The following is an 18,825-nucleotide window of genomic DNA, read 5'->3' as shown; positions in this document are numbered from 1 at the left end:
AGAAGGGCATGGTGACCAGGCAGCCCCGTGCGTGGAATCTAGGTCACCCTGTCAGGTAAACCATCTCGATCAGCAGAAGTGCTAGCCAAGGGTGAAGGGGTTCTGGAAGGGGAAGCAGAGGAGGGAGATAATCCATATGGGTGAACTTTTATGAAGCAAGTGCATCCAAGAGGTGCAAGGGGCGGGCGGTAGCGGATGCTGCGACACACCACCTGGACTCAGCCTTCAGGACCGAGGCACACCGTCCTTCTGGAATGAGCAGCAGTGTGACCTGCTAAGAGCTCATAGCTGAGTCCCCTGCACGCTCCTTGGCCAAGGTCATGCTCCCACCTGGAGGGCAGCCCACATGCAATGTGGCTGATGCGAGAGTACAAAGGTCCAGCCCCCAGGCCTCATTCTGGAACAGCCCCAAAAGGCCATCCCAGCTTCTGGAACCCCTATGGGACCAGCGGAGGCCTCTGTCACAATTGGTTCACGACTCAGCTTCTCCCTCTGCCCGTTCATGCTTTTCTCGCTCCCTTCCAGGTGTTGATCCCCAAAACCACTTGCACACAAATCCCTATCTCAGAGTCTGTCTCCCAGGACCCCAACCCATAAGAGGGACCGTGTCTGGTTGCTCACTGCTGTATCCCCAGCACCGAGCACAGGCCTGTGCCATAGCAAGTGCTCGAGAATATTGGTTGAGTGAACAAAGAAACTGGAAGGGAACTACCTGGTCCTTGTGCAAAATTTCCATAAACTATTCCAATAGGATTTCTTACCTCCAACTCATCCTACCCACCATTGCTAGATTAATACTTCTAAAATACCTCCCCTGCTCAAGAACTCTCAGTGGCTCCCCACTGCCTATAGACAATCCCTTTGGCGTGGCATTCAAGGCCTTTAACAAGCTTGCCTTGGTCTATCTGTCCAACGTCAGCTTTCAATTCTCATATTGCAGCCTGACAAGGTAGCCAAACTGGACATTAGCCTCCCTCAGACTCAGCCACAGCTTCCTCTTTTCATGTAGATCCTTTCCTACGAAACGCCCCACATCTTCCCCATCCCCCTTCCGGGTCTTTCTAAATCCTTTACGTCCTTAATAGCAAAGGTTTGATCCCAAGCTCTGGAGTTAGAGGATCTGGGTTCAGATTCCAGCCCTGCTTTCTGCTAGTTGTGTCACCTGGGCCAAGTTACTTTACCTCTCTGTGCCTCAGTTTCTTTACCTGTCAAATGGGATTAATAATAAGATTTACCTCATTGGGAAATTTGGGGGATTAAATAAGATGATCTGGGGTACTCGTTTAGAACAGCACCTGCTTCTCAGCAAACGCTACATACTGGGTGTTCATCCTCCTCCTTTAGGGTGGGGTCAACACACCTTTTTCCAGAAAGGGCCACATAGTAAATATTTCAGGCTTTGCAAGTCTGAGTCTCTCCTGAGACCACCCGACTCTGCTGCCGTGGCATGAAACAGGCACAGAGAATAGCAAATGAACGGCGAGGTTGTGTTCCGATAAAACTTTATTTACACAACCAGTCGGCAGGTCAGAATCGGCCCACGTGTCATCACCTGCCAATCTCCGCTTTAGGATTCACCAGGAGAGAGGGGCTTCTTCCTACAACTTCGACTCCTCTCAGCACCTCCACAACAGCAACGACAAAATGACACTCGGCTCGCACGTGGTGAGCCCCAACCCCTGCCTCGTGCTCAGGCTAGAGGAGGGCGAGAGCGCGCAGCGGAGACGAGCACGGATGTTGCAGGCGGACACATTCAGGCTCTTAGTTCCACCCACACACTGCGAGACTTGGGCGAATGACTCTGCCCACCGCGTCTCAGTTTCCTCCACTGTGGAGCAGAGATTACACTAATTCGCTAACACACCTTTCCCGGGGCTGCTATGATGGGTCAAAGAGAAATGTTCCATCCGTGCTACATCTATTATTTTTGTTATTATTTCCCATTTACGATCTTCCAGCTAATGTGTTGCTTTTGCCTTTGTTAGTCATTGCGATACTGATAACGATGCTATTCTCTGGCTACGTCAAGGCTCCTTGACACCAGAAGCCTGGTGGAGCCGTCTTTGCATCTCCCTGAGGCCATGAACACAGCTGACCTGCTCTGGCTGGATGGCCAGAGCCGGCGATTTACTTACGACTGGGGGACCCCTCCGATCCCGAAGCCCACCAGGCCCCGGAGCACCAGGATCCAGCTGTACACGGGCGCGAAGGCACTGAGGACACCGTAGTACAGGGTCCACAGCACGCTGATTTTCAGCCCCTGCAGAGAAGAAAGACATCAAGTCACAAGGCTTCTCAGCACCTCCGGGTCACGTGGCCCCTGCACATGTTTAAAGTCACCAACAGGGTCGTGTTAAAGGGTAGCCCCCACAGCCAAGGGGATGCCAGGGTTCTCTGTGTGGGTGTTGCCAATCCCAGGGGATGTGCAGGAAAATCGCTGGGTAGTCGCGGTTGTCCCAGTGATTGGCATTTCGTAGACAGGGTCCAGAGATGTTAGATGACCCACAGGCATGAGATCCAATAAAAACTTGTCCTGCGTCCTGCTCCATCTCGAATTGAACTTCCCACTCAACTGTCAGGCAGCCGAAAACTCCGTTTATGATTCTCTGCATGTAGGCCTTCAGTCAATTTTACATATAAACAGGATTTTTTTTTTTAAAGACTGGCACCTGTGCTAACAACTGTTGCCAATATTTTTTTTTCCTGCTTTATCTCTCCCAACCCCCCGTGTACACAGTTGTATATCTTAGTTGCAGGTCCTTCTGGTTGTGGGATGTGGGACGCCGCCTCAACATGGCCTGATGAGCAGTGCCATGTCCGCGCCCAGGATCCGAACCCTGGGCCGCCGCCGCGGAGCGCGCGAACTTAACCACTCAGCCACAGAGCCGGCCCCTAAACAGGATTTTTGAGGGGTATAGTTTAAATACACACGATTTTTCAGGAATGCAACTTCCAGGTCAATCAAAAGAAAATCGTACTTTGTTTCATCCAGAACTTTACAAAATTGTTCATCATTTCAGCAAACCATGTTGCCAATGGCAACGCTGCGCGTGGTGTTTGAGTCAGGGAGTGAGAACTTCAACGTCCATCTGCATTCACAGGGCTTCTGTGGGTATCTATGAATAGACTGATCTGAACCTTATTGCAAAATGTCAAATATATAGAAAAAGCATCAAGAATATTCCATTAAATCCAAGCTTATTTATAATCGGGGCAAATATTAACGACTTCCTTTTATGATCTCAGCAGAGTTGTGTGTGAATATTTGCATATTGAAAATAAATCTTGTTTTATGAATTGCCTCCTTTTAAAAATTCTCCATTTCATAGTTAGGACGTTATAACTGAGTTCTTTTTTAAATTATGTGCATGTCTAGGTTATTTTATCTTTGAAATTGTTTCTGGATAATGAGGGGCATTATTAAATATTTTTGTAACTTTTTTTTTAAACAAAGGGGACATTGTATTTGATGGGGTTGAGAACCACTGAGGGACACAGTGCTGGCAAGATAAACATGGTGCATGTTCTTAGTGTTAATTCCCCTTAGAGAGTGGCAAAAAAGTAAGGCGGAACATAATTTAAAGTATCACTTTTATATGGCAACCAACAGGAGACCTATTATGGAGTAGAAAGACAATTTCACGTGAATTTCAGATTGCGACATGAGGTCGCGGCACCTCTCTTTGGAGCCACCCTCCCACATCTCCAGGGTTGAATTCACTCACCAGACCCCCTGGGGCCACTTCGATGCAGGGGAGGGGTGGGCGTGTGAAGGTATGATTTTAGCTTCCAAATCTTAAACTGAGTTAAAAGGACTAGAGAGGAAATTTGCAGGTCTACCAGATGAGGTCAGGTCTTTTGGAAAATGATTTTAGGTGGTAGAGAGAACATTTTAAATAACTTTGCATCATCTCATAAGAAAGTTATTTCTTTTTCATTTCAATCTTCATTCTTCTGCTCCAAGAGAAAATATCTGTGTAGTACCAGTCTGTCTTTAAGGCCTTTTTAAAACAACTAGGAATCTCTCTTTGTACCAGAGAGGGCAGTGGGGCAACCATACCAGCTAGAATTTAACAACATTGTACTGTTTTCGTTGTATTTCTTTTTGCGGACATTTTCTCCTAAGGGCAATTGTTACTGATCTCCCATTTAAGACTCTCTATGAAGTTTCCTTTTCCAAAACGAGGCATTTAAAGTTAAAAAAAAAAGTTGATATAAAGAAAGTCATTAAGCATATAAGAGAACAAGGGACAGGAAGGATTAAAGTCTAGGAAACCCTGGATCTATTGCAATAATAAAGCGGCAACATTTCTGCAGCCCTAAACCCACGGCTATGAAATTGGTACCCACCACACATCTACTTAATTCCTTGCTTTTGGCTGAAACTAACCTAGTAGAGATTTTCTTCCTCGGAGCCCAAGGAGTCTTGAATCAGAAACAGGACATCATTAGCAGCAGAAAAAATAGAAGCAGAGAAGGAGACGAAGCAGGAGGAGGGGAAGTGGGGAGAAGAGGGTGCCCAGGCTGGGGCGTGGCCGCTGAGCTTCCCCCGGGGCTGCCTGAGACCTGTGTTAGCTGGGTGAGGTCACCCGTGACCGCATGCCAGGCAGCAAAGGCAGGCATGCTGACCTGTCCTGTTGGGTCACAGTGCAGCTGGCTCTGCATTTGCCCACTGATGCCAGGGCTTTCCAGCTGCCCAGAAAATGAGGACTCAGCAACCGTTTGTAAGTAAGGTCACGGCTATTGCAAAGGCACGGGCATTGCCAGCAAGCCCCATCTAAGCGCTGCTCGGGGACTCTGCAGAAATGTCCTTTGGGCTCCTCACTAACTACACTTGTCGTTCTGCCCAACATCTGTCCTGCCTTTAAGATTGTTAGCCCCTCCCTTCCTTCTTTCCTTCCATATTTATTTATTGAGCATCCCCTGTATGCCAGGCTTTAGAGATGGATGTATAGCCATTATACGTTCATTAATTTGCTCATTCAACAATAAGCATGTATTGAGTGCCTGCTGTATGCCAGACACTAGAGAACTGATATATATTATTCATTCATTCATTCAACATACATGCATTGAACATCTTGGGTGTGCCCAGCACTACAGGTACTGATATGTATCATTCATTAATTCACTCATTTGTTCACTCTGTATGTATTGAGTACCTGTTGTATACCTGGCAGTTGAGGTACTAATATATATTATTCATTCATTCATCCATTCACTACGCATCTATTGAATGCCTGCTGTTTGCTAGGTACTCAGCTTTGTCCTGGGCTACGGCAGGCAACATGACAGCCAGAGTCTCTGACTTCGTGGAACTTTCATTTGCATTTTTAAATCGCGCTCACATCATTACACCGGATCCCCACAGTGGCATGTGGAATTAAGTTGTTATTTTCATTTCCACTTTACAAATCAGCACAGCTGATCGAAGTAGTTGAGTGATTTGTTTAAGATCAGCTGAGTCAAAACTGGAGCCAGGATTTCCAACCCCAAATGCCATACTTTGAACGAGCCACTCCCCTCTGCCGGGGCCCCTGATGGCTCTCCATTACCTCTGGCAGCCAACATACGTGCATGACGCAGGTGTCACGCAGCAAGGACAGGTGGGCCCGTGTGAACGGAAGTGGACTTGCCCTCGTCAGCCTCTACTCTGCTCTACCCAAAAGTTACCACCACAGAATGTGGATCCCAGGCTGCCAAACAATTCAGCTTAAAAAAAAACAAACCCATAGCTTTTTATTTTTATGCAAAATATGTCACTTTTGAAATGGAGGCAACTGATTCAAAATCCTATAAAGCATTGTATGGGATAAATAAAACACAGCCGTGGGCCAGGTTTGGCTCAGGGCTCACCAGTTTGCAACCTGCAGGCTGGAAGGCTTCCAGCTCCTGCTCCAAGAAGCTGACAGTCTTGCTGCCTCCTGGGTGCCAGACCTGCAACCCCAAGAGGAGCGGGCCCATATCATCATCGCGAGCATCACTCAGGCACCTGCGGGGCCGTCTGACTCAGCCCCCTGGTATTCTCCAGTCAGGCTCAAGTCCAAGGAAAACAGTCCCAGGGCAAGGGGACCCAGGATCTTCAAAATATTGCGATGAGAGGACTTGTGCCTGCCAGCTACCTTCCCTTCCTCCTTACAGATGACACGGACCTATAGCCATTGACCTAGATAGTGACCTGACCATCTTCTGAAGTTTTTTCCCCTGAATTCCAACCAATAACAGTTACCACTGACCGCAGACTAACCATGCATCGGTAAATACTATCCCAAGTGCATGACATCCATTTTCTTATTTAATTCTCCAACAGCCCTATGAGCTCCTACTTTTATCAACCCTACTGTGCAGATGGGGAAACTGAGGCTCAGAGAGACGAAGCAACTTGCCCAAGGTTACCTTGCCCGACGGGGGGCAATGGGCCATGAACCCAATGTCCCAGTGTGTATGTCCATCCCTACAAGGCCGCCTCCCCCCAGCTGCCCTTTCTTTCTGTAGCTGCCACAAGCCCTAGAAGCTGTAGAAACTTCTGCAGGAATCGAAGTGGCCCACCGAGTCCTAACCCCATCTGTGACTGCCCTGCAAAGTCAGGCAGCGGACGCCCTCACAGAAACCTCCCAGCTGGGCAAAGGCAGATCAAGGAGCTGAGAGGAGATGCTCCATGCTTGCCAGAGCTCTCCAGCTGCCCGGCTCGCCCGCTGTTTCTGGAGGAGCTCTGGGCAAGCCTCGTCATTGGCTCCTCATGCCCCTCCCTGTGGCTGGGCCAGAATGCCACGCTGGGCAGGAGGAGGCTCTGGATCCGGGGGCTCTTTCTCTCCTCTCTCTCCGGTCGCGCCAGCCTTATGTTGGCTGCGGAATTTAGCAGCTGGTCTGGAGAGCAGGAAGAGCGCTCTATAGGCAGCCCCCAAGCTCCACCTATTTGGGATTGATGAATGTCCTACTGATCAACTGAATTCTGGGGGATCAATCAGTTACGTCTCCCAGCAGCCAAGGTCAGGGTGAAGGATGTGGACTCGGGAGCCAGACACACCACATTTTAATACCGGCATTGCCATTTATGGGCACCATGAGCTTGGCAAATGATAGAAATAAAAATGGACATTTATGCAAAGCTTCCCCTGTGCCAAGAGCTTTCTGTACAAGGACTCATTTGCTCCTTGTAACAGCCCAATGGGAGAGACTATTATGATCCCGTTTACAGATGAAGACACTGAGGCACAGAGAGGTTGAGTAACTTGCCCAAAGTCACGCAGCCAATTAGTGAAGGAGCTGGGATTTGAACCCAAGTGGTCTGGCCTCGGAGCTGATGCTTTTCGCAATGATCTTATGTTAATGTTGCATTTGTCTAGCTGAACCCCTCAGGTAAATACTGAAATCAGGGCGGGGCAGTCCCAGGCAATGCAGCGAGACGAGGAAGAATGAGCTCCAGTACTGTTCAAACATTGCTTCGTTTATTGAGCCAACACATCCTCATTTATTGAGCATCTCTGATTCGAGCCACTAGCATCACGGTTAAGACGGGCCTAGACTTAGAAGGAGTGAGACCTGGCTCTGTGTCAGACAAGCTGTGTGGCCTCGGGCAAGCTGCCCGCTCTTTGTGCCTCAGTTTCCTCTTCTGTAAAATCAGAGTAATAATAGTACCTACTTCGGTGGTTTTGAAGGGGTGGGTGAGCTAATGCATGGGTCATGCCTGGTACCGTGACTGCCATGCGAGGCGCTGTTGCATTTTCGGTCCACGGCATGCTGGTTGTGGCGGACCTTGCCTGTTACCCACCCAGCGTCCCTATGCTCTTCTTCCTTCCTGACAGAATTCTAAGTTTGTTTAGATATCCACTCCATTCCCAGCTCCAGGAGTAGATTTTTATTAGTCTAAGCCAACAGTTCTCAAAATGTGGTCCCCGGACCAGCAGCATCAGCATCCCCTGGCAACTTGTTAGAAATGCCATCATTGCAATGGCAGCTCACATGCGTCCTGTGCCTGTGATGCAGCCAGCGTCATATAACGTCATTCACACCCATGATCTTGATTCACCCTCCCTTGTAGATTCTCCAATGGAGAACCCTCCCATGTTATTTTCTTCTTTAGACATATGAGGAAATTAATACTCAGAGAGGTCAATTCACTTTCCCAAGGTCACACAGCGAGGAGTGGCAGAGCCAAGAGTGAGCCCAGGTCCACCTGACTTCAGAGCCTCAGAACATAACCACGACACCCCCCCGCCTCTGGAGAAACTGCAGGCTGATGAGGAGAGCCCACGAAAGAGAAGGGTAAAGCTGTCAGGGAGCGCAACAGCTCCGAATGTGCACAAATGGAGTGGCGGTTTTTCCTGAGCCAGGCACAGAACCAAGGGAAGCTCGCCTGGGTCTGTAAAGCCTTTCTCCCGAAAGCCCCAGGCTGGTAGATGGGGGGCTGTAGCTTCACACACCGAAAGAGTCAGAGTCCAAGCGCAGTCTAACGAAACCAGAGCAACACAAAATACAAAGGGGACCCTCCAAGCCGTGAAATAACAAATAAAACAGTAAGAGCACAAGGTGGCTCCAGACCTGTCAGCTCCCTTTTTGTTTGCAAACCCATTTCACATCATATCTTAGGCTGGGCTTCCCCAAAAGCAGACCCTGAGACAAGGATTCTAATCCAAATGGTTCATTTAGCTGGAGATCCCAGGAGGGGCGGGGAAGGCAGACAATTCAGGGCGCCTCAATGAGCGGGCTCCCACGGTGGGCCCCGGGGCACCATCTTGCTGGATGGAGAGATGGTCCACTTTAGAGGAAGACAGACAATGTCTGTCTCTACCACCACTGGGCTGGCCCCAGCCTTGGGTAAGGGGCTGGTGAGGGCCAAAGGGATGGGGTGGGTGCCCCCTCCTCCACACTCTGAAATGCACGTGCTTGGGACCCACTGGGAATGTGTGATTTCAAGGGTCCACAGTGGCCTCAGAGCGACGTCTTCTCCCTGCTGGTCAACCTCCCTCCTAATTAGGCCTCCCACGTGCTCGAGCGGCACAGACTCTGCTACCTGTGAACATGAGCCCAGAGAAACCCAGGGGACACGCGCTTAGGGGAGGTCGCCTTACTGTTTTCCTGCCGTACTGGTCGGAGATGTTTCCCCAGAGGGTGGAGCTGGACATCATGCCGACAAAGACCACCTGTGGGTGGAAAGACAGTTTCTGTTAGACAGTGACGTAGAGCATCTCACAGAAAGGGACCGATGGATTGAACCTGTGACGTCACACCCTAGTAATAAGAACGAGGCAGCATTCACTGAGATCCTGCTAAGGCGCAAACCCATTCTAAGTGCTTTGTGTTACCGTTTAAGCCTCACGACAATCCTATGGGGTGGATGCTATGATTATCCCCATTTTACAGATGAGGACACTGAGGCTCAGAGAGGGTCAGTCACTCGGCCCGAGGGACACAGGTGCAGGTGGTGTAGCCTGGGCTGGAATCAGCCCATCTGACCACGGAGCTAGCATTTTACCAATTTTTCACCACGCCAAAGAAGTCTTGTCCTATTGCTAAGAAAGTATCAAAGGTTGCAAGGTAGAGTTTGAAGGGTAGACAAAACAGGAGACAGGAGGCTGGGATGGGAACTGGACGCTGTTAGTAAGAGAAGGCATTCACGAACCCTCAGCGTCCACACGGACTCTTGCTGAGAACAGGTTAGGGGCCACCTGGTCACTGTCCCTCTCTCCCTTCCTCAACAGACTCTCCCCCACCTCTCTGCCCCCGTCCTCCTGGTGCAGCTCACAGTGGATTGCTTTGAGGTGACGCCCTTCAGGATGACGTCCTTCAAAAGGGACACCAGTGACACGGTTACAAATCCTTTTGCAAGTCACTCATTTCTAATTCCTTTTTATTATTTTATTATGATTTATGATTTATTAATTCCTTTTAATTATTTTAATCAAAGGAGAGCCTAATCAAGCTGTCAGTAAATTAGATCACTAAAAATGATTTTTCATAAGTAACTGCTGTGTGCATGTTGGTTTATAACCTGGAAGTTGTTGAAAAAGTCAAGTGGCATTAGTTTATTGAATTATAATCCAACTCCTTCAGTTCCCCTAAAACTTTCTATTTGTGAACAAAGCTTTTCATAGTCACATCCATTCAGTAAAAGTGAAAAATGGGGATAGAACTGATGCTGAGCCCTGACTCATTTTGGCAACAAGTGATCATTCAAGAATATGTGGCATAAGTGGGACACACTCCATACTGCTTGTTAAGAGTACATTCTGATAAAACTTACTTATGTTTAACAATTATTTATCAAAATTAATTACATCTTATTGTTTTGATCTATTGAGTATTACTAAAAATTATAATGATGGCTCAGTGCAGGAGAAAATTTTTGATACTTAGAGACTTATGAAATGAAAAGCAATAATTGAAAATTTATCTACTTTATCCCAGAAAATGATGATAGGGTGGTAAATGAAATACTGTGAAGCATAGTAAAACACTACATTTAGATAAGAGGATATGGAGAAAGGGAGTGGAAATACCAGTCCAAGATGAGAACAAGACAGGGCATAATTCCCAAATTCTTCAGAAGGGCTCATGCATGTTATTTTAAACAGAGGATGGTAGATATCCAATAAGTATTTCATTTCCAATGGACATATTTTAGAAAGTGATATGAAATTTTATTTAAATTTCTTATATTTCAATACACTGGAAATTATATAATGTGCAACCTACCATTTAAAAACATTTAAAGTCCATTTTAAAACTTGGGGCTTGCACAATTCTTTTCTAGATTACCTAGAACAAAGTGTTGGAGAGTACTGTCTTGGGGTAAAGTGTTGCCTTAGTCACACACTAAGTGACATCCTTGCATCCTGAGAGGGTTAATCATCTCGCAAACACGCGTCTTCCCCATTCTCTCTCCCGCTAAGGGAGAGATGAAGGCACGGTGGAGCACTAGTCCTATATCACAGTAATTACGGTAATTTCACACAGTAATTACGGTAATCTCCCACAGGCTTTCCTGTGACAACAATGACCGTCCTTCTTCCCGTCTTTACCGACATTATGCAGTTAAAGCAACTCCTGCAGTCCTTTGACTTGTCCACAGAAAACTTGGCCGTGGAACTTCACGGCTTTCCCTAGCCCCCCAGTCCAAACTTTCCGCCAGAAGGAAGTAGTCCAGGGCAGTGGCTGGGAACAGGCTCTGAGTCTGCAGAGCTGGATTTCAGCGGGGACTCTGCCTCTTACAGGCTGTGTGAGCTTGGGTGAGTTGTTGCACCTCTCTGAGCCCTGGATGCCTCCTCTGTAGAAATGGAAGTAATAATAGCTCCTCTTTCACAGGCCGAGAGGGTTGAAGAGGTGATGAATGCAAAACCCTTAGCACAGGGCCTGGAGCATCGTGAGCTCAGTCAACCGTGGTCGTTATGAGCCAACGAAGAGACCAGCAAGGCCCTTCATTGTGACCATACAGACCTGCGGTTACCCTTTCGGGGGTGCCAGGGGGAGAGGAACAGAGGAAGAAATGCCGTTGACTCACCTCCCACCGTGTGCCAGGCACTGTGTGTATCCTGTTGCCTATACTCAGAAAAACATGGCTTGTCACCTGCTTTTTGCGGGTGATGAAATAGAGCTGTAAAGTGCCTCACTCAAGGCCACACGTCTATGAGGTGATTAGACCACGTAAATACCCGTGTATGTGCCTACGGAACTCCTCCCACTGAGCTACACGACCTTTTTGCCAATATCAGACCAGGCCTGATTGCTAAAGACACTCAGCCCATTCCAGAACACTTATCCATAGAAAAACAGCATTCTGGGAGGTGTTCCTAGTTAGCAAGGACTCTGCCACTAGCTAGGCTGTGTGACCTTTCATGAGTGACTTCACCTCTCTGTGCCTCCTTTTTCCTCAGCTAATAATAGCATCCACCTCAGCGGGTTGTGAGGCTTAAAGAGCACAATGTAGGGGCTGGCCCCGTGGCCGAGTGGTTAAGTTCGTGAGCTCCGCTGCAGGCGGCCCAGTGTTTCGTTGGTTCGAATCCTGGGTGCGGACATGGCGCTGCTCATCGGACCGTGCTGAGGCGGCGTCCCACATGCCACAGCTGGAAGAACCCACAACGAAGAATACACAACTATGTACCGGGGGGCTTTGGGGAGAAAAAGGAAAAAAATAAAATCTTAAAAAAAAAAAAAAAAAAAGAGCACAATGTATATTATGACTGTATTGTATACATCATATATAGTGAAGCCCTTTGCGCAGTCAGTGCTCCATAAATATTAGCTTTTGCGTGTATCATTATTGTCATCCTCTTACCCAGCCTGGCCATTCCTTTCTCTTTTAGAAGGTTGCTGCTGAACGCCCCGTAACAAAAATTGAGGGTTCTGCCTCACTCTCCTTCAAGCCTTAATTCCAGGGAGCAGTGGCTCCCTACCGTTTATGGACCGTCTACTATAGATCAGGCATTCTGTGGTTTCTCATCCTCAAATCACACTCGTGTGGGGGGAAGTGGCATCTCCTTTCTGCCGTCAAGATAAGCCAGGCTTATAAGGTTTAAGTGCTATGCCCAGGTGGGCTCCAGCCTCTAGCAATGGAGCCCAACGTCTGAGACCCCCAGGTAGCTGGACCCCTGCATGGAGTAAAGTGGGCTGCAAACCTGCCAGGATAGGTGGAGTAGGGAAGGGAGTGAAGAAAGTTCAGGTCCTGGTGTTTTCATCCGGGGCTTAATTATTTTCTGCTGAGCCCTCGGCAGCAGCAGGGGGAGGGGGACACCCCACAGGAGACCCCAAGGGACCAGAAGTGTGCGCAACAGGAGAGAGCTGCTGGGCTGCCTACCGAGGTCAGCAACGCAACCTGCCAGCTGGGGAGCCGCCACTCACAGTGCAGCTGCGGCGCCAGGATGCTGAGGATCATCATTTCCATGGCATCGGCCATCTGCGGGGAGGAAGCAAACGTCAGGAGGCAGGGATGCTGCCTGGGGCCGGGGACCCCTGGGCCCTCGCTGAGTCCACGACCCCAGAGAGAGCGTGTAGAAAGCCCCTCTTCTACTGCCTGCTGAGTGCCCCACCACACCTGAAAACACACTGACTCCAGGGGTCAAAACAGCGTGGGACCAGGCGGGAATCGACAAACAGGCTTTGACATTCTGTGTGTGTGTGTGTGTGTGTGTTGCATGTTTAAAAACATAAGGGCACTCCCCAAACGAAGTAGGAAAGCATCATATTTCTAAAATCCGAGGAAAATATTTTTATGGAAGTCAAGAGACAAGGATCAATGAGAGTCTAGTTGGTCTTTGGTTTACAGGTCATTGTTCACATAGAACTGTCAGTATATTTAAAACAAGTGCGACCTTTTAACATATTAAAACATATTAGGAAGCTCTGGCAATTAAACATCCTGGTACCTTCGTGGGACTAGACAGACAGAACCACGGGACAGAAATGAGAGTCCAGAAGGAGACCCATGTGGCCGTGGGACTGTTGTGGACGATATAGGTGGCCTTTCAAAATGGTGGGGAAATGAGGTGCGGAAATTGACGATCCATTTAGAAAAAGATGTGGTGTGGTCACGGCCTCGCACCCACAAAAATCCGTTTCAGTAGCATTAAAAGTCTACATGCGTTCTTTGCTCTAGGCAGCTTAGAGAATTTTGACAAGAGAGCAAGAGCCTCTCGAAGCAGAAGGCGTGTTTTCATCTGTGCATGTTTGTCTGGGGAGAGCTCCACAGATGACATCCTAATTCCATAGTAACCCTGAGCCCCAGAGGGTTGAGGATCACTTAATCAGCCAGAAGCTTCAACTCCTTGTTGAGGGCAGTCGCCAAACGCACCCGGCTCCCGCAAGCACAGACTTTCCTCATCACCAGGGTCACTCAACATAGACTTTGTTCATTCAAGCACAGGGTCTATGTGGAGGGAACTGCGTCCTTCCCTGTAGCCCATGGAAACCCAGTTGAGCACCATGATGGGGGTTCCTTGGAGACTGAAGGTGAGGTCACTGCCCCCAGGAATACTTGCCCAAGCCAAGCCGGTGAGAACAGACAGCTTCCATTGGAATTTTCCAAAGCCAATGGCTTCCACCGCATCTTCCACCATGAAAGTATCTGGGAAGGAGAAAGGGGGAGGGGAGGAAGGAGTTAGGGCATCTTAGCGTTGTCCTAGTGTGTCCTAGAACTTAGCCTAGAAAAACATTCCAGCAAGTATGAAGAGATAACTTGCTACAAAGCCAACTGCAACATTGTTTACAAAAGGGAAAACTGGAAAACCCAGAATGTCTACCAATAGGGAATTGGTTAAATAAATTATTTTATATATTATACATAAATTTTTATATGTCCACTTTATGAAATACAGCTCAACTGTTAAAAAGAATGTGCAGGGGCTGGCCCAGTGGCGCAGAGGTTAAGTTTGCACGTTCCACTTTGGCGGCCCGGGGTTCACTGGTTCAGATCCTGGGTGCGGACATGGCACTGCTTGGCACGCCATGCTGTGGTAAGCGTCCCACATATAAAGTAGAGGAAGATGGGCAGGGATGTTAGCTCAGGGCCAATCTTCTTCAGCAAAAAGAGGAGGATTGGCAGCAATTAGCTCAAAATTACCAATTACCTCAAAAAAAAACAAAAAAAAGAATGCGCAGATGTAGAAAGATGCATACAACATATTGTTAATTAATTTTTTAAAGCAAAGCAAGATGGACCAAGAGAAATAAGATAAGGGCCAGCCCGGTGGTATAGTAGTTAGGTTTGCATGCTGCGCTTCAGTGGCCCAGGGTTCACAGGTTCGGATCCTGGGCACGGACACCGCTCATCAAGCCATGCTGTAGCAGCATCCCACATACAAAATAGAGGAAGGTTGTCACAGATGTTAGCTCAGGGCCAATCATCCTCACCAAGAAAAAAAAAAAGAAGTAAGATTAAGTGTCCACAAACTGTTAACAGGGTTCTCTTTGGGAACAGCACTCACTTTCCTACTTTTTACATTTCTACATCTGAATGCTTTCCAAATAAACGTGTTATTTGTATGCTCAGAAAAAAACAAGGATCTAAATTATAAGCTCATAAGTGTTTGGAAAAATACTAAAAGACTAAACACATGGTGGTATGGTGGATCGGCTCTTGTCACAGCACTGCTGGAAAAACTGGTAAAATGGGAACAAAGTCTGGGATTTAGCACACAGCATTGCACCAGTATGGTTCATTTCTTAGTTTGACAAATGTACTGGGGTTAGGTAAGAGATTGACATCAGGGAAGCTGCAGGAAGGGTATGTGGGAATTCTCTGTACTATTTTTGCAACTTTTCTGTAAATCTAAAACGATTCCAAAATAAAAAGTTAATTAAAAAATAAAAATACAAAAGGAGTGTGCTGGGCGGCCTTCTGTATGCTGCCCCTGAGGATGTCATCAGCCACTGCCAGGAGTTGTCATCTTTTTGGAATGTCAATCATGGGTCTCTTCTGCCATTCATAATTTTCTCCAGAAGTTTGAGCTGGTGTTTGTCACACCAGACGGTTCTGGTTTCTTCCAGCAAAAATATTGAGGAGAAGGCGGAGTGAGCCTTACAACATCATCGATAACGAGAACCGTAATAATAATAATATGATGGTGCATTTATTGAGAGCCAGGCACTGCGCTAAGAGCTCAGTGTGCACTCTCTCATTTAGTCCCTGTCAAAACTGTTAGTTAAGGCCTAGTCGCAGCCCCAATGCACAGAGGAGGACACGGACTTGCCCAGTGTCACACAGCTGGCACACTGTGGAATAAAGCCACTGCTCTAGCCACTGCCCACCCCTCCAGTCACCGCCTCCCTGGGTCTGTCAGCAACAGACCTTGGGTTCAATTAATCCTCTCCCATGCTGGGAATCTGGGGCCTTCAGGAATGCATGGCATGTTCTAGTCCATAAGCATCGTGTGGTGAGGGGAGACCGAGAGGCGGTCCCCCCAGGGCACTGCCTCAGGTCTCTTGTTGACCAGCTCTACTCAGAGGCAGCACAAGGTCATGAGTAAGTACGTGGGCTCTGAGGTCAGATCGCCCGGGTGTAAATCCAGCTAATTTCTAGCTGTGTGACCCTGGGCAAGATACTTAACCTTTCTGTGCTTCAGTTTCCTCTTCTGCAAAATGGGGGAGATGATTTTAATAGTTCCAGTTGGAACTGTTGTGAAGATTAAATGGGTAATAAGTGTAAAGTGCTTAGGACAATGCCTGGCACGGAGTAAGTCCTCGGCCAATGTCAGCTGCTCCCTTCACTATTGTTGTCATCACTACCGCCGTCATCATCACCACCAACATCATCACACTATCATCATCACCATCATTGTCACCAGCATCACTGTCATCACCACCATCATCATCATCGTCATTATCATCATTGTTGCTCCCATCCCCAGCCAGGTGTTACACAGTGATGCTGACTGGCAGCGATGGTGATATAACCTTGACTACTGAAGTAAGCCATGTGGGTCCAACCCACATTTCCAGTGTCACCCCTGGGCCCTCTTGGCCCTCCTACCCACCCCTTCACGAGATCCCTCTGAGAGCACCACCTGGGGAGGCAACCCTGAGAGCCCCTGACTGTGGCCCAGGCTGATGCTCCAACTGCAGGGCCCCCTCACCGTCGGTGGGATTGGCAAACTCCTTGGGCACAGCAGCCCCATCGTCCAGCTCAACAGCCTCTAGGCCCGTGCGGACCCCTTCAATCTGGACCTCATGCTCTCCGGAAGCCGTGTCGTCCTCTGACCTTGCACTCTCACCCGTGCGACGGAATTTCACCACCCTAGAGGACAGAGAAAATCAGGTCATGATGGTTAGAACTCCCCTTCGACGTCCTTGCTTTACAGCTCTTGTGCCCAAGACAGGTGAAAGGCTTTTTCTCATGGTGTGGACAGTTGCATGGGTAAGGGGTTGGCATTTCTGTTGAGTTGGACTGTGGGGGGTGACAACTTCAAGAGTTATGTATCAGGGCTGCCACATACAGTTGTACAGGTTGGGCACTGCACAACTCCAGGGGGACCCTATTCACATGGTAAGCTATTCAAATGAGGATATTTTTGTTCTAGACCTGAATACTATTTGGAAGAACATGTGTTTCAGAATTTAGACTCATCGCTCTGTAACAGGTAACAATTTGATCGCCTGAGGGTTGCATTATGCCCACAAAAAGTTGCCCACACGGTATTTTTTTAAGTGGATGCCAAAGTTTTAAAATTGGGAGCATTCAGATTAAAAGCCAGATTCCTGACGTCTCTTAAAAAGGGACACATTCCATCTGGGGCCCACATTCCTCTAAGAGAACAGTGTGGCTAGATCTGGGTGGCGTGCCCCTATAGATGGGACACTGACTCCACGGTTAACTACAGTCTCCTCTTCTCCAAATTATGTCCGGCCCTGAGGTCTTTTCCCAGGGCCTTACCCTTGCTCTGTGTTCCTCTCCCTGGGCACTTTGGCCCACGTGTCTGGCCTTGCTGGCATTTGAGTTTGAGACCCCATGGCCTCCATCATTCTCTGTGCGATACCCTCCGTCAAACCACGCCGTTTCTTGTCACTCTGGGAAACACCCTGGTCCCTCTGAGCAGCAGTTTCTTCAGCTGGCACTCAGAGGCAAAGTTACCTGTGTCCTTCCAGCTTCCTCGCTCTATGGTGGGTTCCGGGCTCACTGCAGGGAGGGGACAGAAGTGTTCCTGCCCTCCCAGTCTCACAGGAGAGAGACATATCAAATGATTAATGCTGATTTCTATCAGGGCATCAAGAAAAGAAGTCCGGGCTGTCACGGACATGAAGACATGGGGGACCGGAGGGCAAATTAGGCAACGCTCAAACAGGTAAAAACGGAAAAATTTCTAAGTGAGAAATAGTGCTTTTATTAGCATTATTATTTGAATTAACTATTGCATTCTTTCATCTATTTCACTGAAGAATAGCTGGTGCTCTGGCCTAGAAAGGGGACGTCTTCAGATTTCAGAAGCATGGGCACCATGCCGTGCTTGGGAAGTTGGAGAGAAAAGGCAGATGAAAATGATCTGAGAGGCCACTGGTTGGCCAGGCGGGCTTGCAAAGCCTGAGCTGTCAAGCTTATCATGGGCTGGAAACGTGGGGCGGAGCACAGAGCACGGGGCCGGCAGGCGGACGGGCTGGGGTTGGAGCGTGGAGCTGACGCCCCCTCCGCCCGCTACCACCACCCACGTCCAGTAGCACCAAGGGCTGGTACTCTGTGCCTCATTCTAGGTGTCGTCGTCCATGCACTCGATCCGCACAACAGTCCTAGGAGGTTGGTATTATTATCACCATTTTACAGACAGGAAAACTGAGGCCCCAGAAGTCGCGGGACTTGCCCACGGTCACACAGCCCAAGAGGCACGGAGCCAGGCTGCGACTTCAGTTCTGTCTGATCAAAACCTTGTGTTCCTGGCCGAAGACAGGACACTCTCCCTCCAAACCCTCCACTGCTCCCCATTTACTCTAACTTTTTTCATAAAAACGTCGTACTTTGAGATAGTTAAAGCAGATAAAATTGTATGGATAACAATGAGAGAAATATCTTTGCTTCTACCGTCCTGCTTAAGAACCACACTGTGAGGTCGGCCCACAGAAGCTGCAACATTCAGCCATAATTCAGCTGAAGCCACGGTGTCTCCTTCCCCATCTGCTTGATCAGGGCTCTTTCCAGGCATCATGATTCGATTTCATCCTCACAGCAACCCTGAGAGGTGGTGGCTATCATCATCCCCACTGGAGAAGACAGCTAGTCACTCTGAGCCTCAGTTTACCTATAAATTGGGCGGAATAATTGTGTCATAGGTCAGCTTCCCTAAGATGGGATTCTTTTTTTTTCAATTGTGGTAATATATACGTAACATAAAATTTGGCATTTGAACC

The 18,825-nt window shown here is 48.3% G+C and overlaps 1 protein-coding gene across 1 annotated transcript in view; it reads right to left on the bottom strand.

The window, feature by feature from the left end:
- The window catches only part of SVOP (SV2 related protein), a 65,500-nt gene that overhangs the window by 29,728 nt on the left and 16,947 nt on the right, over positions 1-18,825 (bottom strand). Inside the window, exons 2-6 of the mRNA XM_008520935.2 lie at positions 16,566-16,726; positions 13,974-14,059; positions 12,794-12,892; positions 9,072-9,143; positions 2,136-2,260 (exon numbers count right to left, since the gene is read on the bottom strand). Coding sequence (XP_008519157.1) covers positions 2,136-2,260; positions 9,072-9,143; positions 12,794-12,892; positions 13,974-14,059; positions 16,566-16,726 — 543 coding nt within the window. The remainder of the gene's footprint in view (positions 1-2,135; positions 2,261-9,071; positions 9,144-12,793; positions 12,893-13,973; positions 14,060-16,565; positions 16,727-18,825) is intronic.

This window comes from Equus przewalskii, chromosome 7, assembly GCF_037783145.1.
Source record: "Equus przewalskii isolate Varuska chromosome 7, EquPr2, whole genome shotgun sequence".
NCBI lineage: Eukaryota > Metazoa > Chordata > Mammalia > Perissodactyla > Equidae > Equus > Equus przewalskii.
Note: the sequence above shows the minus strand (reverse complement) of the source record. Positions and strands in the feature narration are given on the sequence as shown.